This window comes from Myotis daubentonii, chromosome 10 (genome assembly GCF_963259705.1).
Source record: "Myotis daubentonii chromosome 10, mMyoDau2.1, whole genome shotgun sequence".
Classification (NCBI taxonomy): Eukaryota; Metazoa; Chordata; class Mammalia; order Chiroptera; family Vespertilionidae; genus Myotis; species Myotis daubentonii.
The window spans coordinates 16,470,894-16,498,308 of record NC_081849.1 but is presented as its reverse complement, the minus strand read 5'-3'; the positions used below and the strand labels follow the sequence as shown (position 1 = coordinate 16,498,308).

Here is a 27,415-nt window from a genome sequence, read left to right as displayed (position 1 = left end):
CTTTTTTAATACAAATAAACAAAAGAAAAATTTGAAACAGGTTTTTCCTTACAAAAGATTGGTTTTTTTGGTAGATACTTCTTTTCCATATAAACTTCAGAAACGGCTTTTGGCAAATAGCCATTCTAAATAAACCTTCAAAGTTAGGCTAAATTTCCAATGATACCCGGTTGTGTTAGAAATGCTTTAAGAGTGCACGTGAAAGTAAATGGAAATACAAGAAAGCAGAAATCTATTACATTATGTACAGGAGAGGAAATAGCCTTTTTTTCTTTTCAAACATATTTTCCACAACATTAAGTCGTGATCTGTCTCTCTCGCTCTATTATCTGTTAATAGTGTTTCCACGAACATAATCTGGTAAATTATAAGTGCCCTTATTGGGGGGGTGGGGGGGGGAAAGCTGTGAAGCAACATTATTTAAAATGCCATTCTCCAAAATACAATATATCAAGTGTAATGTCAATACAAATATCAAAAAGTACTGTTTATCTCCGTCTTAACTCTAGCCCTTCATAGATATGCCTTCACTCTACCACGCTGTCGGAAGGTGGCTATAAGAGCCAAGATCTGACATCCATTCATTTTGCATGCAAATGTGGCTTTGGTCCTTGACCTGTTACATAGCATAGGGTTGTCTACTTCGCAACCTCTTTGAGAAAGGTGTTATAGATACGCTACCTGGGCATGTGAGAGATTCCCGGAAGGAACTGCAATGCTCCCTTCCTGAGGGTAAAACATATTCTTTCCCTGTTGCTCTAGGTACACCAAACCTCAAAGCCAAAAGTTAGCCTCAATGATTGTAGCTAACATATCCATATCCAGTTTGAGCCCAATTTTTGTATTTTCCTTTCAGTAATTTTGTAATTATATGTTTTATTTTACTATCAAATCCTTTTGAAATGAGGTTTGGTGTAAGTTAAAATTACTAAACTATCTCAGCCCCAGACTTTAATCATCAGCTTGGTAAGGGGTCAAATAACATAGAATTAGTCGAGACGCGAGGGTCGGTACACTTTTTCCGTAAAGGGTCCAATAATAACTATTTTAGGCAGTGAGAGCCAGGCAGTCTCTGTTGCAACCGCTCAAGTCCGCCGTTACAGAACAAAGGCGGCAAAGCCAGGACAAAATACATGAGTGCCTGTGTTCCAGCGAACTTTGTTACAAAAACAGGCGCTGCCTGGATCTGGCCTGTGGTCCATCGATTGCCAGCCCCTGGCAAGAAAATCAATATGGCCTTTCACTTTTTGTATTTCTTCAGAAAACATTCCATACACAACCCCAACATTACAAAAACAAGAGCAATTTCCCACCATCAGAGTGACTCCGATTCTGTAGCTTCGATAGCAGGTTGTCGCTGGCTTTTCAGGTGAACTATATAATACTTGTAATTTACTAAAGTGCAAGATGCATTCAGAAGTGGACAGAAAAGTGCTAAATAGGCACTATCCTTTAATTTCCCGTTTTAACATATGCACATAAATAATTCTATCCGATGACAAAATCTACTGAGTCAGTCTCTTGGACCCATACTGCTTGGATGTTGCCATGGAAAAAGTTCAGAACTGTTGGAAGGCATTTATTCTCTCTCAGACCACTATACTATTCCATGTACTAAAGCACTGGTTTACTAAATGCTACTTAGATACCAAGAAAGGGAATAGCTGGTTGGTGCTTCTATCTTTTCCTTAGAGAATTATATGTTCTTAGAAATGTGGACATAAGATATACTTTTCCAAAGCAAGGGATTGACAGACCATAAAAGTATATGTTTTGCATTCTAAGTTTTGCTGGCCTAAACCTAAAGACAAGTGTCTTCTTACTGTTCTCAAAACCAGCTTACAGATGAAATGCTTGTAAATACTCACAGAGTTTAATCTTAAGGAGTGCAATGGCATTATAGCAAACTGACTTTTGCATCATTTTATTTCCAAAATTCTCTCTGAAAATTGTTACTCCTTGAGCCATATCCCTTAGGACAGTGTTCCCCAAACTGGGCTACATGTCAGTATTACTTGTTTCCATTTTTTAATATATACATTTCTGGGCCCCACTCCCAGACTATTGAATGAGAAAAATATTGGCTGAGTTTTACTGTGTCTCTTCTCAGAACTCTGATGGGGTGGACAAAGTGATTAAATTCTCGGCACATCCTATTGTGAAGTAAATACCATTTCCGCCTTTAACAGATAAGAGAACTAGGGCTCGGAGCACTTGAATTGCTTAAGGTCATGTAGTCTCACAACCCTGCAATCCTTCTGGATAGAGCCACCAACTTCTGTTATGTCACTAGAATGGAATTAACCGTATTAGAACCCAAGACTTCCTTTCTATTCAATAACTGTGTACTAAATAAGTATTAGGACAATTAAATAAAATATACAGCCCAAATGTTACTCCACAAAAACAGATTATATTTAACTAGAGGCCCGGTGCATGAAATTCGTGCACTGGGGGAGGAGGGGTGGGGGGATGTCCCTCAGCCCAGCCTGCACCCTCTCCAATCTGGGACCCCTCAAGGGATGTCTGACTGCCCATTTAGGCCTGATCCTAAACCGGCAGTCGGACATCCCTCTCACAATCAAGGACTGCTGGCTCCCAAACACTCACCTGCCTGCCTGCCTGATTGCTCCTAACCGCTTCTGCCTGCCAGCCTGATCACCCCCTAACCACTCCCCTGCCAGCCTGATTGACGACTAACTGCTCCCCTGAGGCCCAATTGCCCCCCACTGCCCTCCCCTGCTGCCTGGTCCCCCCCCCCACTGCCCTCCCCTGCCAGCCCAGTTGCCCCCAACTGCTCTCCCCTGCCGGCCTGATTGCCCACAATTGCCTTCCCCTGCTGGCTATCTTGTGGCTGTGGGCGCCGCCATCTTTGAGGGTGGGGCAGTCTATTAGCATATTCCCTCCTTATTGGCTGTAGGTGCCTCTATCTTTGAGGGTGGGGCAGTCTATTAGCATATTCTCTCCTTATTGGTTGTGGGTGCTGCCATCTTTGAGGGCAGGGCAGTCAATTAACATATTCCCTCCTTATTGGCTGTGGGTGCCGCCATCTTTGCAATGGTGTGAGGGTCAATTAGCATATTCCCTCTTTATTAGATAGGATAGTGGTTTGTTGCCTGCTTGGCCTAGGACCCCCTCTTATTTTTTTCTAATTTTTATGCATTTCTGGTCTTAAAAGTTTAGAAGAAAAAAAAAAGTGGCCCCAAACTGGAAAGAGGCCACATGGGCTTCAAAGGATGACAGAGAGAGTTCAGCAGAAGTGACTTGGGGTCCTCAGGAGAGGAGATGAGAGGAACGCAATGGATAGGTAGAACAGGGAAAATGCATTTTGTATTTAATTTCCTATGAGAAGAATGTATTTTATAAATGTGTCAGTTCTACTCAGAGGGGAGGAGGGAGAGGGGATGGGGAGAGATTAACTGAAGAACTTATATGCATATACGCATAGCCCATGGACACAGTGAAGGCCTGGGGTGGGCCAGGAGCCAGGAGCCAGGTGGAGAGGGGTAATGGGGGACATCTGTAATGCTCTCAGCAATAAAGATAAATTTAAACACACACACAGACACACACACACAGACAGACACACACACGAAGTAGAAATCTTAAATAGATTTGGAGCTATTCCACCCCATTAGCTGGCACCATGAAGCCCTCACTGTATGAATGCGAACTGCCTCTGCCCCCTCTGTGGCATGAAGACTTAAGATACATGGGTGACCCTTACCTCTCCATCTATGTACCTATAGTGACTTTTGTTTTACTCAGCACCCTACATCTTAGCCGAGAAGCCGCTCAGTCCTCCATTTATGCTCCGCGAGTGCATGACAGAATTTCTCATCAGAGAACCAACGACCACTAGAGGAAAAGGCTGAGTGTGGGGTAGGAATTCCTTCTAATTGTTTCAATAGAGAAAGTAAACAGGTAACAAATCCAAGAACATATGCAGCCTTGCCAGGAATAAAATAAGTCCAAGGTAAAATAAATAAGTAAATTAATTAATTAATTAATTAATAATAAATAAATGTGTCAAGTCTGCACCTGGGCACTTAGTAAGTTTTGTTTCTAATGTAATATTTCAAATTTCAAGTTAGCAAACAGCAGACACTGCAATGGTGAAGTGAAAGATGGTGGGTAGGTTTCTAGATCATTCTGAGTTGCTTCCACTTCCTCTGGGCTGCTCCACACGAGAAGATTACGTTTAAAAGCGCCAACATAGCCTCAGACTTGCTGTTGCTGCGCATGTAGCAAAATAAGCATGAGGTGAATATGTGAAACTAAAGCAAAACAAATTTTACAAGACTCGAGTGTCTAGAAAATGTTTTTTGTAGTAAGTGCTTCCGTGCAAACATAATTTGTACATTAAACTTGTAGCCATGGCAAATAAGCTGCAATAGCAAAGTGGGGTGTTTTTTATATGTTAGGTAATCGAGGAAATGTCAGCTTATAGTCATAGAGCTTTTTTATTTCGGGTATTCAATGCATAGTGTGCTCAGAGAGAACTACAAAATCAAATGAAAAACAAAAAAAAATCAATTTTCCATACTCCTGCAATTGCTACCCTTTCTTGAGGCCTATCCAGAAACAATATCTTACTATACAAAGTAAAAGAACAGCCGTAGCCAGTTTGGCCCAGTGGATAGAGCGTCAGCCTGTGGGCTAAAGGGTCCCGGGTTCGATTCTAGCTGGGGGCACATGCCTGGGTTGCAGGCTTGATCCCCCCAGTGGTGGGCATGCAGGAGGCAGCCAATCAATGATTCTCTCATCATTGATGTTTCTATCTCTCTATCTCTCTTCCTTCCTCTCTGAAATCAGTAAAAAAAATATATTAAAAAAAAGTAAAAGAATACTTAGAAAGAGTTAGGAGATGGATGTGTTAAAACTGAGGGAGTGTGGGGAAGAGCAGTGAAGCCAGCATTTACGCTGACAAACCCCAGGGACACCCTTTAGTTATCTTGTGCTGTTTGCTGGGCCCCCTCGGCTCCGGGGGCTGCCAGAGCCTATTGCCTTCCGGCTGTGTTTGCACTTTCGGGATATTTGGAAGCTGCAAAGTAATCCTCCTTTTTCTTGTAAAACTGACCCAAGGACATCAACGGAGAGAGGAGACATAGTCCCGCTGTTATGCAACTGGAGAAAACTGAACCTTGAAATGGGATGAAAGTTGAACTAATCCATGTTGTGCCCATACCCAGTCACAGCACGGAGGAGGCAGAGGGACAGGAATTGCGGACTGCAGTGGTGTGTGACCGGGGCCAAGCTCTGCACCACTCAGTACAGCTCACCAGCTACGCAGGCGATGGTCACACACAATCACCGGCTTCGCTGATGGGCTAAACTATTTTGTGGGATGGGAGGAAGAATAAACATCTTATTGACTGATTGATTGATTGATTGATTGATTTGGGGGAGAGGGGTGTCTGGTTTGTGTTTTAGCGGAGGATCTTCTAGAAAGTTCCCATGTAGGGTCTCATATGTTTCTGGGTTTCTGAAAGCCTGTTTAGGGTTATCTGATGGCTTCGGAATGAAGGTGTGTGGTATTTTGGGGTGATTTGGCATGATTTTCAGATTCTGAATGTTAGTGTTGGGGATCTAACAGACCTGGGTGGGTGTCTGAACACTTTTCTGGTGCCTGAAAGCATATTGGGGTGTCTTATGGCGCCTGCGTGGGTGTCTGGCATGTGTTTGGGATTCCTGAGCGTTGGGTGTCTGGCGACATATGTTTGGGATACCTGAGGTACCTATGTTGAGGTGTGTGGGACCACCTGAGACATACAGAAGGACTTTTATTTCCAGACTTTTAGTCAATTCTGACTGTAGCCAACAGTGCCCCTTCTTCATAGGTGACAAATCTCTTCTCTTCATTTCCTGTATCCTGCACTCTCCAACTTCTTGACCCCAACTTGCCTTCAAGGCCGCCAAGGTCCCCAGGTGCCCACTGACCACACGTCCCCCTGCACCTGCTCCCCCAAAATAGCCCCCAGCCCCACTGTCCTCCCCACACAGAATCCAGCCCCGATGACCACCCGAGCTGACTCCTGCCCCACTGACCCCCCCTGAAGTGAAATTTAAGGTGCTTCTCTGCGAGGCCCCGCCCCTCCCAGGACCACACCCTCTAACCCGCCCTGGAGAATCCTATATAATAAAGAGCTAATATGTAAATGGTCATCACGTCCTCACGCCCTTGTGCCCTCGTGTCCTCGCGCTCTTGCCTGAACTGCTCAGACACTCAACACTGGGGAGAGAAGAATGGGGACCAGCCAGGCACAAATGAGGTCCTAAGAGAGGAATGGGAACCAGCCAGGCTGCAGCCCGGGAGAGGGACAAGCCGCCCGCCCCACGGTCCCAGACACCAGCACCTGCGGCTGTGGCCCAGGAGAGGGACAAGCTGCCCATCCCGCAGTCCCAAGCGCTTGCGGCTGCAGCCCAGGCAAAGCCACCCACCCACGGTCCCCTGCGGCTGCGGCTGGCCCGGGCGAAGCTGGCCCAGGTTCCGGGTGCCTGAGACTGGCCAGAGGAGGGAATCCTGGGTCCCGGGTGCAGGGCGAGGCAGGGGTGTTTAGGGGCAATCAGGCCAGCAAGGGAGCAGTTAGGGGTGATCAGGCAGGCAGACAGAGGGGTTAGGGGCGGTCAGGCAGGCAGGCAGTGCAAGCGGTTAGGAGCCAGTGGTCCTGGATTGCGAGAGGCAGTCGGACATCCTCCAAGGGGTCCTGCACTGGAGACACTGCAGGCTGGGCTGAGGAACCCACCCCCACCCCCACCCCCATCCCCATACACGAATTTCGTGCACAGGGCCTCTAGTGTGTTTTATATCTTTCCTTAACACCTACTCTGATAAATGGTTTCCTGACAACATCATTTATGGATGTCCTAGATTGGTCCTTCCTATTAGAACCAACCCTGATGGGGGTTGTAAAGTTCGTCCCCAGCCCTCTTTGATATGCCAGAGCTTTCATCTTTCCCGTCTTCCTCCTTTGCTTCCAGAAGCCCAGAGCTCTCGGTTTCCATCCTACCCCCCGTGGGCCAGGGACCAAATGGCATTCCTGTCCTCAGGGCCTACACTCTCCACACTTTTCATACCTTTCTTTTCATCCAAGTGGATTTTTTTTTTTTGGGGGGGGGCGGATTTTTTAATCCTCACCCAAGGAGTGAGGATATTTTGTCCATTGAATTTTAGAGAGAGTGGAAGGTTGGGGGGAGGAAGAGAGAAAGAGTGAGAGAAACATTAAGGGAGAAGCGTCAATTTGTTGCCTCCCGGCTGCTGCCCTACCAGCCCGGGATTGAACTTGTAACCAAGGTACATGCCCGTGGCCTGAGAATCAAGCTCACACTCCTTCAGTCAGCAGGATGATGCTATAACCACTGAGGTAACTGGTCAGGGCCAAAGTAGGTTTTTTGTGTTGTTTTTTTTTTTTTTTTTTTTTTCGCTCTAACCCCTGAGAGCTTTGCTAGCGAAGTTAGCTTACAACTTTACAGCCAATGTGGTCAAGAGTGATCTTCCATTCACTAGCATAAACCTAGCACTTTAAAGAGCACGGGCACCTAACTGCAGAAGTGCTATGATGACGGCATGACTGTTGAAACTTGAAGGAAAAATAAATATTATTATGGCACCGGGATCTGCATATTCTCTCCCAAAGAAAACCACTGCCGAGTTCAGCGGTCGATTCAAATGGCTTTTCTTCCTCCTTTCATAAAGAGAAAAATCTGATTTGCTCCTGCGAATGAGCACTCCACATCCTTGTGGATTTAATAATGGCAGACTCAAGCAGGATACTGGGCCAAAAGAGAGACGGGGGCAACGGAGAGGTGAAGAGGAGGAGCACAGAAGTGACGGCGGGAACACGGGGTTCAAAGCCTGCCCTTCCCTCAACCCAGGTTTAAGATGCAGGGTGAGTCCCTTCACCTCTTGAATCCTCAGTTCCCTCTTCTGGAAAACCGGGGAGAGGACTTAATGTGCCTTAAGCTTAGGGTCCACAGAGGGTTTCCGTGAGGATGAAGTGAGATCGTGGATACAGAACACAACAAAGTATCTGTCACAGGTTAGTTGTCCAACAAGTGTTAGCTGTTATTGTTTTTGCCCTTTTTGACCCTTATCATCTATTCAGCTCTCTTTTTCAAATAAATTGCTTAAAACACTTGTCTTTTACTTTTCACTTCAAATGAAAGAAATAAAAGTATTGACCAGTAATAGCATGTGTGATAAATATGCACACTTCTCTCACATTTACAGACAATCCATGAATCACGCTGAAGCTGGCTTCTGGAAACAATTCCCAGCACATTCCACTTGCAGTCAGATGAATTGGCAATTTTCTTAAAATACGAGCAGTTCAGGGCTGGGCAGAATATGTATTCAGGCTCATAAACATAAACATGTTTTATGCAGCGTTTAAACATGAACTATGCAACTCCAAAATGCTACAAAAACACAAACAAAATAATTTCAAGAATAAAGACCGAAAGCTAAAGAAACATTGAGAGGAGGTAGAAAAGGAGCCAAGTTTTCTATAAGGCAAGAAAGCTGATCAGGGAGAGAAATTCGTGTTTCTGAATTCTTTTAGAGGAAGAGAGTAGCACATTCCAGAAACTACTTAACATTCTACGCCAAGCCACTTCGGTAATTGCTTTCATATTCTGACCTTTTCCTAGGAGCTCCGGCCCAAGGTCAGGACCGGACCTCTCTTCAGTGATGGCCACTGTGTAACCGAGCTGAGCGAGAATGTGCTGGTGGACCCGGAGCTCCATGGTGCTGTAGGAGGGAGGCCTGTAGACTATGGCCCTTCTGCCATGGCTGCCAAAGTGGGTCTCCATGGATTCTTCCATCTGAAAAAGAAAGCAGGCATAACAACTCAAGCGGAAGCGGCATCTTTCTCTTGAAGGACATCACTCATGCAAATCAGGGACCATTCGGAAAGTTCTCTTTGAACTTTTTTCTCTAGACATGAAAGACATATTCTCTGAAGGGCTGACAAGGACAGAGACGACCTCATGTGCAAGAACTGAAGGTGCACTGCCTTTTTCTCACTATTACAGAAAGTTGAAATTTGGGGGCCATTAACGTACAGAGCTCTGAGAGCAGTGGTTCTCAACCTTCCTAATGCCGCGACCCTTTCATACAGTTCCTCATGTTGTGGTGGCCCCCAACCATAAAATTATTTTCGTTGCTACTTCATAACTGTAATTTTGCTATTGTTAGGAATCGTCATGTAACTATCTGATATGCAGGATGTATTTTCATTGTTACAAATTGAACACAAAGCATAGTGATTAATCACAAAACAATATGTAATTATATATGTGTTTTCCGATGGTCTTAGGTAGGAGACCCCTGTGAAAGGGTCGTTCGACCCCCAAAGGGGCCGCGACCCACAGGCTGAGAACCGCTGTCCTAGATTGAATAGTGTGGTGCAGAAATACAGAGCGCAACTCTGGCAGAAAATGGAAATGAATAGCAATGCCTATCATCTGCATCGTGCTTTTATAAAGTAGTTCCAGCTGCATTATCTTATAACAGTTCTTCTGGGTAAACAGGGTGGAGGAAACGGACTCAGAGAGAGGCTGGGTTTTGTTCTGGAAGGAATTATTCAGGAAGTGCTACAACTGGGAAGCAATCCCAGAGCCCGTTGGAGACATATGTTGCTACAGCTTCTCTCAGGATGCAGCAAAACTTGAATGCATCTCAGTGAGACTGGGTGGGTCTTTGTGTGAGGAGACTACCAAAATGTCATAATCTTAGGTTATCCCTCCAACAGTTTTTTGTCCTCCAAATAAACATCCCTCGTTCTCACAAGAATGTTTGGAAATGCCATGAACAAAAGCGAGTTTTCTCCTTGACAAGTAGGAAGAATGACGATATTTTAATAATGTTTTTTAAATATATTTTTATTGGTTTCCAAGAGGAAAGGAGAGGGAGAGAGAAATAGAAACATCAATGATGAGAGAGAATCATCTGAAAATTACTAGCCAATGCATGGTGGAGTGCAAGAGAACAGAAACGCCAGGGCCAGGCTGCTGGATTTGAAACTGCTGGCTCCACTAGCACCATGTGTGTAACCTTGGACAATACCTTCCTCCCAAGGGTGCTATGAGGATTAAGGAGTTAATATTTGTAAAGTGCTTAGAACTGTGCCTGGCATACAAGAAGTACTAGATATGTGTTTTAAAAATAACAGTATACCGTATCACACAGATCGGAGAGTCAGGAAAAACGCTTCTGATTCTGCGCTCTGCCTGCCCCATACATACGTGCGATGAATATAATGGAAAGGAATAGAACACTACCTAACCACACTCTCTGTGCACAGCACTTTGGCAAAACATGACTGGTGAAAGGATATCACATTTATTGGAAATGAAACTATTTGAACTCAAGAGTTTAACTGCAAATTGGGATGTACTTCCCGCCCCCCGCCACCACCACCAAAAAAAATATATATATCCTATCTAATAAAAGAGAAACATGGTAATTAGCATACGTTTTCTACCCTTCCCATTGGCTAATCGGGGCGATATGCAAATTAACTGCCAGCCAAGATGGCGGCCGGAAGCCAGGCAGCTTGAAGCTAACATGAGGCTTACTTGCTTCAGTGACGGAGGAAACCAATGTTCCCCGCCTGCCGCTGCCGGCCTCTGAGCTTGCAGTTTGAAACATTGTTACAAATATAGAAGCTAAACAAAACCCCAGAAACCTGCTTTCAGCCCGCCGGGATCTCAGAGCTGGAATTGATACAGTGTTTCGATTATAGAACCCAAACAAACCAGATACCTGCTTTCAGCAGTAAAGGCCTCAGAGTTGGAGTCAGAGCTAAAGTTGGCTCAGAATAAAAAAAAAAAAGGAGCAGTTGGCAGCTTTAGTCACCCGCCAGCCTGAAAACAGCCCTCAGCCCCTCACCCAGACTGGCCAGGCACCCCAGTGGGGACCCCCACCCTGAAGGGTGTGTGACCAGCTGCAAACAGCCATCATCCCCTCACCCAGGCTGGCCAGGCACCCCAGTGGGGACCCGCACCCTGATCCAGGACACCCTTCAGGGCAAACCAGCTGGCCCCACCCATACACCAGGCCTCTATCCTATATAGTAAAAGGGTAATATGACTCCCATCACCGGAATCAGCAGAGCTGTGAGGCCTCCCGACACCGGGATCGGTGTGACAGGGGGCAGCGCCCAAACCCCCTGATCGCCCTGCGGCTCTGTGTGTGACAGGGGGCGGGGCCACAACCTCCCTATCCACCCTGCTCTGTTCGTGACAGGGGAAGGGGCCCCAACCCCCTGATCGGCCCTGCTCTGTGTGTGACAGGGTGTGGTGCCCCAACCCCCGCCCCACAGGCCCTGCTCTGTGTGTGATGGGGTAGAGCCATAACCTCCCCTTCGGCCCTGCCCTGAGTGTGAGAGTGGCGGCGCCCCAACCCCCTGATCAGCCCTGCTCTGTGGGTGATAGAGGGCGGCGCGTGACAGGGGGGAGCTCCCCAACCCCCGATCGACCCTGCTCTGTGCGTAAAAGGGTGCGGCACCCCAACCCCCTGATCCACCCTGCCCTGTGTGTGACAGGAGGCAGTGCCCCAACTCCCCTATCGGCCCTACTCTGTGAGTGACAGTGGGGAGCTCCTCAACCCCCTGATGGGCCCTGCTCTGTGCGTGACAGGGGGTGGCGCCGCAACCTCCCCATCAACCCCACCTTGAGTGTGACAGGGGGCGGTGCCCCAACCCCCTAATCGGCCCTACCCTGAGCGTGACTGAGGGTGGCATCGCAACCTCCTGATCCACCCTGCTCTGTGCATGACAGGGGGTGGCGCCCCAACTCCCCAATCGGCCCTGCTCTGAGCCTAACCAGGGGCTGCACCTAGGGATTGGGCCTGACCTCTGCCACCTGGGAGCAGGCCTAAGCCAGCAGGTCGTTATCTCCCGAGGGGTTCCAGACTGCGAGAGGGCACAGGCCGGGCTGAGGGACCCCTCCCTCCCCCCCCCCCCCGAGTGCACAAATTTTTGTGCACCGGGCCTCTAGTATATATATATATATTCACACACACACACACACACACACACACACACATATATCTGGTTCTAGTTTGCAATGATAAACTTCTAAGAAGGAGTACTTGAACCTCAATACAGTTTGAACCTTTGGACACAGGAGTTGGAAGGACCCAGTATCACAGGGGAGGCCAAAATAAGCAGACATGCATCGAGGTGGAAGAGGAAGACAGATGCTTCCAAATATATCGGCGTCACTCAGGCAAAGTGCAGTGTCCAGAATTCCCTTCTCGTATTATTTTCTTACATAATCCCAGGATGTGTTTCTCTATTACAGCCAGTTCAAGTATAGCAGTGATTTCACGTAAAGAGATTGTACTTTCAAACTTTAAGTTATTATTTAGGAAGATACCATTCCTCTTTTTCCCCCAATCAGGATCAGTTTAAGCAACACAGAGTTAACTCTTACCAATATACCTTATGGAGAGCATATTCTAAATAAAATATAATGACTGGCCATTTTTGTAATAACCTGGACATAGGCTGAAATTTTAACTCATGTCTCTGACTACAGGACCTAATAGGAAATGAGCTTGTCAGTCAGATTATGTTGTATTATCCTGTCCTACAAACCGCCCTGTCCTTGCAATATTTATAACACCCTGTATCAGCAGAATGGCCCAATACCAAGGAATGAGAACAGTTTTTGCCAGTCTGACAACAGGTGCACGCACTGGGTATGTGAAATGAAAACTATGCTAACAGTATGTCAACCGCACCAGCAAATGCGGGATTAGCAAACGCCAGGAGCAGCACTTTTATAAATAAAAGCTCCTGATTACTCAGACACTTTTGAAGATATGTATTTAGTGGAAAAATACATTCAACCTGAGCACCACTACAACTAAACTTGAGACTTGCAAAGCCTCCATATCTAATTGAGAAGTTAGATATTCTACTCTAATGACACTCTAATCCCGAAATCACTTCCCTCTCTCACATCTTGAGAGATCAGCAGAACTGTCCCTCAGAAATCATTCTGCTAGACGACATGAAAGTTGTTTTATTAACTGAACACATTTTTATTGGCAGGACTTCCAAATCTGAAACCTTTATACCACTTCGATAAAGCAAAGGATAGAGTGTTGTAATAAACAAGCTGGAGTGTTACATGAAGCAAGGTAGAGTAAGACTGGAGAAGCATTGGGAAATCCAAAATCCGGATGTGAATTCCGGCTGTGCTAGTCACTGGCTTCATCCGCTGGGGCGAGTTATCACTGACTCTCTTCATCAGGGCTTTTCTTATGTGTAGTAACAAATCCTACCTCAGAGGTTATACTGGGAATTAAATAAATTTTCTATGCTAAACTGTGTAATATAGTGGTGTCCTATCAATAAATGATGTTAAATAGATGAATGAAGTTGATTAATAATGTTATATTGTAACTCTGCTTTTATAATAGGAATTCTAGAAACTTTTCAATTAATATAGTTTGGTCTCTGTCAAAAAGAAACAATTCTAAAATAAACTATGTAGTTCCAGATGCCCTGTTATGTTTTTCTTTGTAGTACTCATTACCTTTTAATGCAAAAATATAATTTATTTATTTACTATGTTTATTTTCTGTCTCTACACACCATAAAGGAAGGGTAAATGAAAGCATGTATTTTTGTCTGTTTTATTCACTTTGGTTTCCTCAACCTAAGACTAGTATTTGGAACGTAATGGGCACATAGTACACATTCTTTGAGTGAGTGAATGAATGCAAACATCATTTTCTCAATATGTAAAAGTCTTTGTTATAAATACTACTATAGAATATTTGGAATAGAAAAGGGACAAATGTATTAAGAAATTTACTTCGGTAGAATCATGAATAGTAGCAAGAATGACAAAAATAGTTAAATATTTGAACAAAATAATAAATTTCAGTAAAAGTGAATAAAAAGCTGTGTTATGAAAGTACTCTATTTCTCAGATACTTATACTATTAAAAAGTTTTCTCCAAGACTCACCAGAAAACCAAGAAATACTGCCCTTTAAAATATAGTAGGAATCAAAAATAAAACTTTTTCCTACACAACAGAAAGATTATTTCTGGATTTATTAAGTAGCCATGTATTTATGACATCTTTTGGTGCTTCTACAAATATATACTAGACCTAGGATGTGTGTCATATATAACTAAAAGTCGAATTGCTTTGCTGGCCTAGATTTTTGGCATTTTAGAAATATTGCAGAGCCTATTACTGTGAATTATGTTTTAATTTTTCCTACTATAAGAATAAAATATTTTTTCAATTGATGAAATGTACACTTCTTTTAGGTAATTCGAGAAATAAAATAGATAAAATTTGCTAGGATGTACAACAACTTACATATTTTCTACTTAAAATTTATTTATAGCTGCAGGATGGTTTAGGAGCCACAGGTTCCCTGGAAACACAAGCAGGGTCTCTGGAGACTGCTCCTCACCTAAATGGACCTTTAGTGAACCTCAGCCTTCGATCTCACAGCTGACACAACTGAATTTCAAGCCCATCATGGAAGGACCATCCAGTTCTCAGAACTACTTCATCCCCATAACACAGAGCACCATCTGACTGTACTTCCAAACTGTACATTAAGGCTATCTCAACACTCAACACCCAGTGAAAGGCAAGTTTGCTCATCTGTGGCTCTACATAAGTTCTAAACAAATAATAAGGACACAACAGCAATAATACCTATACTAATAAAAGAGTAATATGCTAATTGGGGTGGACATCTTCCAGACGTCCTTCCGAACAAAGCCACAGTGGCTGCCCAAGGCTCAGGCTGCCACTGCCAGGGCCAGCCCGAGGCTCAGGAAGGCTGTGGATGGTGGCTGCTGCGGCGAGGGCCCGAGGATCAGGCAGCCACAGCGGCTGGCAGTGGCAGCAGCAGAGGCGTGATGGGGCATCACCTTCCCCTGATCAGCTGGTTGCCTCCCACAGAGGGAGGCCAGATGTCCTAAGCTGTCAGTAGGACATCTCCTGAGGGCTCCCAGACTGTGAGAGGGGGCAGGTGCGCTGAGGTACGCCCCCCCCACAACACACACACACAGTGCATGAATTTTCATGCACTGGGCCTCTAGTCTATATATATATAAGCCTAATCTACCATTCGACTGATAGCTATGACGCACACTGACCACCAGGGGGCAGATGCTCAGTGCATAGGCATGGAAACATGGAAAGGACTGATGAATCTCAGAGGAAAGGAGGAGGGGGGAGGGCAGGAAGAGATTAACCAAAGATCTTATATGCATACTAGAGGCCCGGTGCACGAATTCGTGCACCAGTGGGGTCTCTTGGCCTGGCCTGCAGGGACCAGGCCGAATCTGTGCACTGGGCCCATGACATCTCCTGAGGGGTCCTGGACGGCAAGAGGGTGGTGAAAAATCCACTAGAAAATCTCAGTGGAGGCTTTGACATCTGCATCTCAAGCCATAATATATTCATTACTTCCTCATCCCCAATGACTATTTCTTCTACATCATTGCTACCATCCATTCCAGTGGTTTCACCTTGAACTTTATGGTTCCTCCCATGGTCTCACCTCTGAAATTGTAAGTAAAATGAGACACTTCATTCTCTAATCGCATTCATATATTTCCAAAATGTCTGTTCTTCCACCACTGGCCTTTCCCCCAAGTGCCAACTTTCTTCTACTAGCCTCCTTTTCACCGTCTTTCTCTGCAGCTCAGATTCCATGGTTCAACATCCAAGCACTGCCTGCCTGGTATGTTCAATTCCCTTTCTCCACTGTGCTTCCACCATATTTACGTGACAAAACCTCAAGCATGGAAGAGCTGGGGATCCAGCAGTAAACAAGACAGACAGGTGACAGCCCATTGAAGAAAGCAGACTTAAGCAATTATTTATAAGAAATCAGGACAGGGAAGGTAAATTAGGGGGGATAAGATGTTATGGAAACTCAGCCAAGAGACCCTAGGAAGACCTCTGCAGTGAGATTCTCATAGGCAAAGCCAATTCCGACTTCTGGCTTCCCAGACCATTCTGCTCTGTGTCCTTGGTCAATTCTTTCTTACATTGTCCATAGTGACAAAACTTTCTCACTCTCCAGGTACCTCTAATTTCTATAGATAACTGCTACCCCATTCATAGAGGAAATTAGCACTATTAGAAGGAAACAGTGAGTTACACAGCCTCTCTTTTGGCAAACCTATAGGCTATTGATTTAACGAACAGTTCCTCTTTTCTTTTGATTTCCATAAAGAAATCTGTCCTCCACTTATCTCTGGCTAATCACTCTGCTTCTTCTCCAGATTCCACACTCCCCCTCCCCTAGGCAATAAACCTCCCCCCTATTTCCACTCTCAAATCCCTGAGAACTTCATCCATCTCTAGCCCCTCCTCCTGGATCCTTAATATTCCCTCCCCCTTCTCTCCCATTGGCTCTTTTTCAATGTTCATTCATTGTAGGGCACGGCTATAGGGTTGAGCCTAGGACTGACATGTTGGCAAAGCCACAAACAAGTCCCAGCTTAGAGGGCACAGTCCTCTTAGCATAATTAGGCTTGACCTTATGATGCTCCCTAGATCTTATCTGGTTAGCTAATGGGCTGTGGGAAGTGTAGCAAGTTCGGCCAAAACAAGTGAAACTCACAAGAACACTGTAACTATGGTGACCACTACCTTGTTTACCTCTGGTAAATGACCAGGTCATTTCTTCATCCTTTCCCTGTCAGGCTTTCCAACCCTTGGCTGAGCTGGCTCGGCACAATTCATTCATTCATTTAATATTTTTGAACATTTTCTGTGACAGGCGTGTTTGTAGGCTCTGGGGGACATAACAGTGAAGATCCCTGGCAAAGGTCTGTCTTTCACTGAGCTTACTTTTTAGTGGGAGGAGCAATAAACAAGTAATGAAATCAGACAATGTAAATTGCTGCAGAGATAAGAGGTCAGGGTAGAGTGGGAAAGAATGACCCAGGAACTCCCTTTAGATGTCATGATGCTGTTCTTGCCTCTGTTATGAACATTGTGTATGAAAGAAAACGAGAGGAGAAAGGTAATTCTTAGAGGGAGAGAAAAGATGGGAGGAATATTTAAGACAGAAAGACGTTAAAGGTCAGCAGCACAGGTACTTTTTATTGCAAATGGTAAGTATGGTCAGCACTGAGGATAACAATACAGGTAATGCCACAGAACTTACTACCTTGTTAAGCAGCTAGTTGGAGAAGAAAACCTGGTGAGTAGAAGAGAAATGATGCTGGTAACTTAGGCTGGTCTTTCGAATTAGGTCCACCTGGATTCCTTTTATTAAAAGCCAGAGAAGTGTGAGAAATGCTCACCCATCTGAATTCAAAGAACGGACTCGGAGACAGAAGTATGGCGAAAACAAGACTTTTAATATGTTTTTGAGAGCGGGTGGCCATCCCATTGTCCAGGCACACGTGGGGCAGGAAACATAGCCTATTTATTTAGTCCCTCCTCCGTTCCTTATTGGCTGAGTACTATGGGGTCACCTGTTTCCTCATCTGTCACCTAGGTCTTTTGGTCTCCCATTGGGCCATTTAAAAAAATTGGCCTGAGGCCTTTTTAACTGTTCCCACCTCCTCTGTCTACCTGAGGCAGATGCCTCTGGGGTTCCCACCAGGATGCTGGCCCACATGCACAGTTCTTGGTTCCCCTAACCTCATCCCTACATTCTGTTTGCCCGGGGGATTCAGCAAAGTCCATCAAAAGCCGACCATGCTGGAGATGGATCCCAGAGGTCCATTTCCTACAGAAGGGAGGAAGTGGATGAGGAAAACTGGACGTACTATATAGATAGGTGTTGTCCTTGCTTTATTTTGTTTTCTGAATGGGTGGGCATCCGGATAGATTCCCGAAGCCCAGACTTTTACAACCTAAATCATAGGCTTTCCTACAGACGATCTGCCATCGCTCCCTTTGCTCCCATAATGCAGAAAAGAGGATGCTTTAAAGGAAAAAAAAAATGGAAACACTCAGGGGCCTGAGTGATGAAGACATATGAGGGAGGCCTGAGACCTGTCCTAAGGGGTCATCTCCTCGCCTCGGGGGAGGGAAGATAAGGGAAGGAAGAACAACAGGAGTGAGATGGGGTACATGGCAGAACAACCACAATCGATGACATTTACGGGAGCTGCCAAGAAAGACAACCACCTCACACCAGGTTCATGGCTTAAACCGGCAGAGGCCAGCTGGATCCAACATGACAACTCATTCACCTAACGGTAGGCGCTAGCCGGATCCTATGCTCCCTGTAATACATCAGCTTGCTGAAGGACTCGCCACGTGCCACCATCCTCCGAGACAGAAAGCCCGAATAAGGACACAAGTGGCTACAGAGCTCCTCAGAGAAGTCTCCACCCCTTTCCCGGGAAGAGCCTGAATATTCCTTCCCCTCCTTGAATGCCCTAACTCCCCCCACCCCCTTAAATGAACCTCAATAAATGAAGAAAATTCAGCTAAAAGGGCTGCAGTTCTGCCTCACTGCTTCACTAATAAACTCACTTTCACTTTAAACCTGATGCTGGCCTGTCTTCGAATTCTTTCCTGTGTGACGCCTGGAACCCACAGTGGGTCCCAGAGCCTGGGGTCCCCAGACCCCAAACGCCTCCATCAGGAGGGCAAGCATGTAAGCACTGCACTGTGAGGACTGGCTTGGTTAAAAAGAGTCAAGAGAAGCAGCCACAGACCAGTCACATCACAAGTCACGGGGTGTGTGTGTGTCCCTGAGAGAGAGCTAAGTGCAGAGGATGAAAACATTCCAGGAGTGGAGAGAAAAGTCCCAGAAAGGATTTGCTGCACGGATACTAAGTAAACAGAGAGGAAGTCCATCAGCTCAGTGTGAGAATGAGAGAGCCCAGCGCAAAAGAGGAAAACAGGAGAACCGCAGGCCACCCCTGGCGTGGACAGCCTAAGCTAGGGCATCTGCAGTGACTGACAAGGCCAGTCGCCTTAGTCCGCGGGGAACATCTGAAACACTGAGACCTACGAGATACATTAGGATGTTTGTTGATCAGAAAAGACTCCATCACTTCGAATAAATATTAAATCTATAATCTGAAGGTAAACCTTGAGCATACCTAGTCATCTCTATGCTAAACACCCATGCTCCTCACCCACAACCTGGAGCCGCAGTGCCTCCTAAAAGGGGCGCAGTATTGGGCCTGTGTAACTGGAAGAAGGAGCAGGGGAGAGGCTGAAGAAGAGCACTTTGCAAAATTTAAAAAAAAGGGAGCCCAGCCAGTGTGGCTCAGTGGTTGAGCATCGGCCTGTGAACCAGGAGGTCACGGTTCGATTCCTGGTCAGGGCACATGCCCAGGTTGCCGGCTGGATCCCCAGAGGGGGGGCGCAAGAGGCAGCCGATCAATGATTCTCTCTCATCCTTAATGTTTCTCTCTCTCTCTCCCTCTCCCTTCCTCTCTGAAATCAATAAAAACGTATTTTTTTTTAAAAAGGGGGTGGGGAGAGGAGGCAGACGGAGCAGCTTCTGGGCGCCTCAGCCGTGCTGGGGCTCCTCCGCTCTGTGCTGCTTGCTCAGCCCTTGCCCCGCTAACCCTCACGCGGAGCAGGAGTCTTGGAGACCAGGATACATTAAAAACAAAACCAAGGGCACAAAAACAGGGATTTCTCCTCCAGTCCAGAGCTGGCGTCCCCCGCCGTGACTTCCTGCCACCCGGGCCTGGCAGTAGTTGTCGCCGGCCTCAGTTTACCCCCACCGACATGCATCCACTCACAACCAACCTGGAGGAGTGGATACTCCCTTCTGTGCTTCTCCCAATTGTTTTTTTCTTTTCCATCTCTTTTGAGAGTCATATTAAGTGCTTTTTACCAGCCTGCTCTGGAGGCTTTTCCTCCCACTAATTTTCCTTGGGGTGCCACCCACGGTGCACAGCTGTGGACCATCAGCTTACTATTTGCTGTAACTTTGCAGACATAACAAAGACTAAACTGAGATGATAAACACTGGAGAGTCGCTGGGAGATGGGGGTCACGGCAGCTTCCTTCCAGGCATCTTTGAAAAACAGATAAAGCCTTCAGTGCAGCCAGGAGAGAATGCAGATTGCTTTTGCGTTTGGTTCCATCGATTTTGCTTCCTATTTTGGAGCAAACCAAAGCCACTCCAGTGAAACCTTTTATACCTTCTCCTTCCCTCTGCCTTCCTCTCTCACGGCCTCTTCCCCACCCCCGCACCCCCACCCCTTCCCCATCGCCCTCTTAGAAGCCCACATAGAGCTTAAGAGGAGGAAGAAGTTATTTTCTTTCAGTCCTCAAGCCCTGAGGGCATTTGCAGCCTTTCCAGTAAATGTTCTCTAGGCCCCTGAATCTTACCACAGAACCAACAGGAAAGGGCATCCATAATGGGGAAACATAAAATCGACAACCAACACTTATAAAAAACCAAGCAGAACACAAGGAGAGACCCTGTTCTTTTTGGGGGAAAAAAATGTTCAAATAATGACAAGTCTCTGTCCCCTGACACCAAAACAAGTTAATACAGCAATTCAGTCTTAAAATAGTAAGTCCTTACAAAGGCAACGTACAAAAAAGGAGAGAACACTGAGTTCATTACAACAACATCAATACCTAAGCATCATACAATCCCCAACCATTTTCATAGACGCCAGAGACTCTGGACCTAAGTCCCAGGCTTTGCCTTTGCCTGCAATACCCCAAGGCCTCTGAATGCTGGTTCTCCCCTCTACGTCTCGCTCCCCATTCACTATCTGCTGACACCATCCTTGGCTAGTTATGAAAAGGAAGAGAGCAAGGAAAGTCAGAACTTGTTCAGCACGGTCAGCTGGGGACAGTGGCCTGTTCGCCTCACCAGGAAGCCAGAGCTTCACACCCCAGGGAATCGCAGCATTGTCCCTCCAAGGGATTAACACCCCTCCCTTCCTCCCATACAGGAGTGTGTGTGTGTGTGTGTGTGTGTGTGTGTGTGTGTGTGTGTGTTGGGGGGGAGGGGGAGCAGGGGGAGATAAGCACAGCCACAATTAAGTCACAATGGTGCAGGGGGAGGTCCTTAACCACAGGTCAGTCTAACCTGGGAGAAAGCTCCTTGGCAAGGAAGTGGCCCCTAATGCAAGGCTGTGAAAACTTGGGAAGTTGATTGGCTATTTTGAACTATTTTGAAAAAGGTCCCAGTTAAAACTCCAGGGGAACAAGGACTCTCTCTCTGACTCTCTCTCTCTCTCTCTCTCTCTCTCTCTCTCTCTCTCTTTCTCTCGCTCTTACTGGGTGACTTGTACTGTTTGCATTTAGGGACAATAAAGCATTTATTTTATTTAAATTTTATTTTTCAATTACAGTTTACAGTCAATGCTATTTTGTATTAGTTTCAAGTGTACAGCATAGTGGTTAGACAGTCATATACTTTACAAAGTGATCCCCCTGACATTTCGAGTCCTCACCTGGCACCACACATAGTTATTACATAGTTAATATAATATTATTAACTATACTAGGGGCCCGGTGCATGAAATTTGTGCATGGGGAGGAGGGGGAGGGGGAGTCCCCTCAGCCCTATGTGCACCCTCTGTCACATTCCAGGACCCCAGCCACTCCTGGCCTAGGTGCGGGCCTACAGGCTTGGGGGGCCTGGCTCCCAAGGACGCCTGTCCTGGGACACAGGCCTTTTGGTGTCGGCGCGCACGCAAGCAGGTGGAGTAAGAACCTCCGCCAGCGCCCGCGCATGCACTCCACTGGGGCGGGGGAAGCTCCCTCCCTGACCCCATCTCCCCGGCATCTGCATGCTTCCACCCGACCCCGGCTCCCCAGGGTCCACGTGCACCACCCCACCCCTGGCTTCCTGGTGCCCATGCACACACAAGTGGCCACGGGGCCCAAACTTCCCCAGCATTGCCATGGCGACATGGAGGAGGTACCTGTCCTGTCCCCTGGCTGCCAAGTGCCTGTGTATGCAAATTAACCCGTCATCTTTGTTGGGTTAATTTGTCTACTCACTCCTCACGGCTGGTGGACGTGGCTTGTGGGCATCACAGAGGAATGGTTAATTTGCATGTTTCTCTTTTATTATATAGGATTCCTTATGCTGTATTTATATCCCATGACTATTTTGTAACTACTAATTTGTACTTCTTAATCCCTTCACCTTTTGGGACAATAAAGCATTTAAAAATCACTGTTACCAAACTCTGCTGTTCAAGGTCCCGTTATATTCCATCCTGCGGTGGGGTGGGGACAGGGACCACACTTTGGTTCTGGGTGCAGCTTGAGGCCAAAGTTCTCTCCTCTGCGCATGCCTCAGCTGCATGACAAGTGGCTTAGGTCCGTCCTCTCTAAAAAGCAACTCAGGCCCTAGTCGGCCTGGCTCAGGGGATAGAGCGCCGGCCTGGCTCAGGGGATAGAGCGCCGGCCTGGCTCAGTGGATAGAGCGCCGGCCTGGCTCAGGGGATAGAGCGCCGGCCTGGCTCAGTGCATAGAGCGCCGGCCTGGCTCAGGGGATAGAGCGCCGGCCTGGCTCAGGGGATAGAGCGCCGGCCTGGCTCAGGGGATAGAGCGCCGGCCTGGCTCAGTGCATAGAGCGCCGGCCTGGCTCAGTGGATAGAGCGCCGGCCTGGCTCAGTGCATAGAGCGCCGGCCTGGCTCAGTGCATAGAGCGCCGGCCTGGCTCAGGGGATAGAGCGCCGGCCTGGCTCAGGGGATAGAGCGCCGGCCTGGCTCAGTGGATAGAGCGCCGGCCTGGCTCAGTGCATAGAGCGCCGGCCTGGCTCAGGGGATAGAGCGCCGGCCTGGCTCAGGGGATAGAGCGCCGGCCTGGCTCAGTGGATAGAGGGCCGGCCTGGCTCAGTGGATAGAGCGCCGGCCTGGCTCAGTGCATAGAGCGCCGGCCTGTGGAATGAAGGGTCCTGGGTTCCATTCGGTCAAGGGCATGTACCTCAGTTGCAGGCTCATCCCCGACCCAGGCCCTGGTCGGGGCTTGTGCAGGGGGCAACCACATCGATATTTCTCTCTGTCTTACCCTCTCTTCCATTCTCCCTGAAAATCAATGGAAAAATATCCTCAGGTGAGGATTTAAAAAGTAATTACTTAGTTCATTTAAAAGCAACTCTGGATCTTGATAAACAGGAGAGGGCCATTTTGAGCTGGGTCTGGGGTTGCATAATCAGCGGACCATCTCTGCTGTTCTCTGATAAAAAGCCAGTGTTTAAGCAGACATATTATATGGATAAAAATGGCCCTGGACACCACACTAGTATATACAACGAACATCCTTCCTAGGTCTGGTGCCAGATAAAAAATTGTTTGTTAATTGCACAACTAAATATGATTTAATTTCATACTTTGTTATAATGTTCTATAAATAAATACACAGTGGAAATATAAAAAGCCCTTTCTTGCATCCCCTCTTTTTTGGTTTAGAAGATATGGTCACTATTGTCTAGACTTAGGACCTTCAAAAGTATACACCTATGAAATTTCCCAACCTCCCATTTCCATTCCTCCTTCTCCTCTCTCCCCTCCCCCTGCAAGGCCTGCTGCTCGTCCTCGCACCACCCTTCCTGCCCAGTGATGACTTCAGCACTCCTCCCAGCCCTGCGTTTCCCCCCTGCACACCCGCAGCCCCCAGGTCTCTGCAGCAGAACATCATGAAGGCATCTGTGGTGGCCAGCCTGGAATTTCTCAGCACCACAGCACACACGCCCTACTCTGGACAGATTCTAGCCAAATAAAACAACTGGGGACACCAGGGTAGAAGTCAGGCACTGAGTTGGGGATGGAGATTTTCCATCCCCTGTCTCTGCAGTCACCACGTTCATACCACCCTCCCCCAGAGAAGAGGATAAGTTCCTCAACCCACTTCCAGTGTCTCATGCGTCAATCCCAGGCACAGAGCGTCTGTGGCTCCATATTCACATCCCTGTACCAACAAGTTCAGTGGGATTCTCTCCAGAAAGCCAGGCTCCCAGGAACTGCACAGAGGGTCCCGGATGAAAGCCAACACACTCCGTGCAGGTGGCCCTGCAGCTCCAGGCCAGCAAAGGCCAGTGCCAGTGTTTGGCTGAATGAAAGGCTGCAAGAAAAAGGCACACACCTCACAGACCCGGAGGGGCTCTGCTTCATCCTACCCATGTCGGGGCCAAAGTGTTAAGAAGAGTAGGGGAGCCCTAGCCCGTTTGGCTCAGTGGGTAGAGCATTGGCCCTTGGACGGAAAGGTCCCAGGTTCGATTCAGGTTAAGGGCACGTACCTTGGTTGCAGGCTAGATCTCTAGCCTCAGTCATGGGCACGTGCAGGAGGCAACCAATCGATGTGTCTGTCACTCTCACACAGATGTTTCTCTCTCTGTGTCCATCCACCTCTCTTCCACTGTCTCTAAAACTCAATGGAAAAGTATCCTTGAGTGAGGATTAACAACAACAAAAGAAGAAGAAGGGGGGTGGGGGGAGGATGTGAAAGATTCAGACATTAACCTGCATAAAGAAACATCCTTTCCTGTACCAAATTTGCACACCAAGTTCCCTTAAGTGCACATTTACTCCTTGGTACTTATTCTGATTGTATGTGTCCTCTGAGCACCCTTTTGGTTGTTCACTTTCCAGGCCTTTCCCATCTTGTCCCTTCAGCCCACTGGCCAGTACTAATATGCAACCTTAGCTATCCTTGGTGACTACACTGGGCAACACTTTTCCCAGCCTGGCTGAGCCCCAAGGACCCTCGAGGCCTCCACCCAGTCTACCCTGATCCTGCTCATGTTGCCAGATGCTGCACCATTATACCAACACATCATAACACAACCTCACATATTCCTTTCACTCTATCTTAGAGCTCTCAAAACTACACACTAAATCTAGAAGGCTTATATATTTGATGGCTAACTTTTTGCTTTAAAAATAAAAATTTGGCAGGATGACAATATTTAGTAATAGCACAACGTAAGTACTACCTCTAAAGGAAGAATAAAACATCATCTAATACTGTTATCAAATGTTCAACTCCCTAAACTCTAGAATCCTTCGCAGTGGTCGGCAAACTCATTAGTCAACAGAGCCAAATATCAACAGTACAACAATTGAAATTTCTTTTGAGAGCCAAATTTTTTAAACTTAAACTATATAGGTAGGTACATTGTTATTAACTTAATTAGGGTATTCCTAAGGCTTAGGAAGAGCCACACTCAAGGGGCCAAAGAGCCGCATGTGGCTCGTGAGCTGCAGTTTGCCAACCATGGCTTAGGCTTAGGGGATGAATGATAGCAGAACAGCACTTGGCATTCTTCTGTGACGGCCTAGAGAAGTGAGTTTCCTTCCGGGAAATCCAGTTTATTGTTAGAGGGTCCAGCACAAGGTGAGGATGTGGAGAAAAGGGAACCCTAGTGCACTGCTGGAGGGAATGCAGACTGGTGCAGCCACTGTGGGAATCAGTATGGAGGTTCCTCAAAAAATTAAACATGGAACTGCCATTTGACCCAGTGATCCCACCTCTAGGACTATATCTTAAGAAACCCGAAGCACCAATCAGAAAGAATGCATGCACTCCTGTGTTCATAGCAGCACAATTTACAATAGCTAAGATCTAGAAACAGCCCAAGTGCCCATCAGTAGATGAGTGGATAAAAAAGCTGTGGTACATTTATACCATGGAATACTAGGCAGCAGTAAAAAAGAAGAATATCTTACCCGCTGAGACAACATGGAGGGACTTGGCGAGTATTATGCTAAGTGAAATAAGTCAGTCAGAGAAAGACAAGTATCACATGATCTCACTCACAGGTGGAATCTAAGTAACAAAATGAACTGATGAACGGAGTGAATCCAGAGACATGGAAACGGAACAGAGTGCGGAATCTTGGAGGGAAGGCAGGGGAGGGTTGGTGGGTGGGAGGTAACCAACCAATGACCTTGTATGCATATATGCATGGCCCATGGACACAGACAATGCGGCAGTCAGGGCTGGAGGGGGTCAATGGGGGGAAAAAGGGGACATATACTTTCAACAGTAAAGAATTATTTTTTTAATTAGCTTATGCAGCACTAAAATACTTGGATAAATAGGGTTAGCTGTGTGTAGGTTGTTTCAGATGTGTTAGCAATGTTTTCATTGTTTACTCAGAAAAAAAATAAAGATAGTTAATAATAAAGGGAGGAGTGATGAAAAGCCCATTTGGAATCACTTCTGCCCTCTGGGTACGCCCGGCAGGTGGGTTTACTGCTCAATAGGGAAGCCCACTTCCTGGTTGGTACTTTCCTAAGGTTAGGTGGCTCCTGCACTGCTACAGAAAAGTTAATTTCCTGTTCCATTTTTCCTGAAGCATTTGTGCTCTTTGGCTTAATTAATACTAGATTTTCCACTAGGGAAGAAGCAGGCGGAGGGCTGCAACCATTACACTTTCTATTGCTTGTTAAAGAAGCAGTGAAACATCAAGAGGAAACTCGATTGTGACCGCACAGTTTGGGACTCGTAGTGACATTTTGAAATATAACTGTATAACTTGACATTTAAATAGCACACTATCCTATAACTTTTTAATGAAAAAGACGGAGCATTCCTGGTACTCGAATTTATGTTGCTTATATGCTTTCTTTCCCCTCAAGAGCCTCCAAATGCAATGAGAATCTTTTCATGACATTATCCTTTGGGCTGTGTTAAATTAACTGCTCAGTGAGGCCATTAGACTGACGTGGATCTAAAGCCTTAGCAGCCTACATAAGCACACCAAAATCTGTCTATAAATGCCTCAAGATTATGAAATCAAAACCGAAGAACCACCAATCACGAACAGCCAACTAGGCTTTACGTTATTCTCAATCAATAATTTCCTTGCTCTGCTTCCACCTTTTCTGTATAAAAGTTTTCACCAGGTCTCCTGCCATTGGAGTTCTAACCACTTCTGGTTTGGAGCTGCCTGATTTGAATAGATTTTTGCTCAAATAAACTCGTAACGTATTTAATATGCCTGTTTCTCCTTAAGTAATGTTTATTCCCCTGTTCTCTATATTCTCAATCTTTTCCAAAGCACTCTGCTACAGTGTCTAATTTGATCCCATAACATCTCTACAACAGACATTTCCACCCCCAGGCTACAGTCTAGAAAAATGGAACCCGGAGGAGTCACTTGTCCATGGTCACTCAGTCTTCACCATTGGAACTGGGTCCCCATTGGTGCTTGTTGGCCTGGAGAGTGAGTGGGGCACAGCAGGGTCAGCCTCACATGCATGGACCTTTGACAGATGGTTCAGAAGGTTCCCAGAAGCCTGCACCACCACCCCAACAACACCCACTCTTTCTTACGTCATCAGGGCCCTGGAGCAATATTACTGTTTAAATAAATTCCATTTTCACTCCATAAGTTATTCACTATCATCAGGCTTTTTCACTTGCCTGACTCTCCCATCCTGAATTGACCCCCCCCCCCACATCCACTGCCCCCAGATCACTCTCTTAGGCATAGTCTAAATATACTTAG

General features: G+C 46.5%; 1 protein-coding gene across 7 annotated transcripts in view; it reads right to left on the bottom strand.

Annotated features, from left to right (window-relative positions):
• Window positions 1-27,415, bottom strand: part of CPED1 (cadherin like and PC-esterase domain containing 1) — a 288,374-nt gene that overhangs the window by 248,715 nt on the left and 12,244 nt on the right. For all 7 annotated transcript variants that reach the window (XM_059711653.1, XM_059711654.1, XM_059711656.1 and 4 more), the window contains one exon: window positions 8,640-8,823. In XM_059711653.1, coding sequence (XP_059567636.1) covers window positions 8,640-8,823 — 184 coding nt within the window. The remainder of the gene's footprint in view (window positions 1-8,639; window positions 8,824-27,415) is intronic.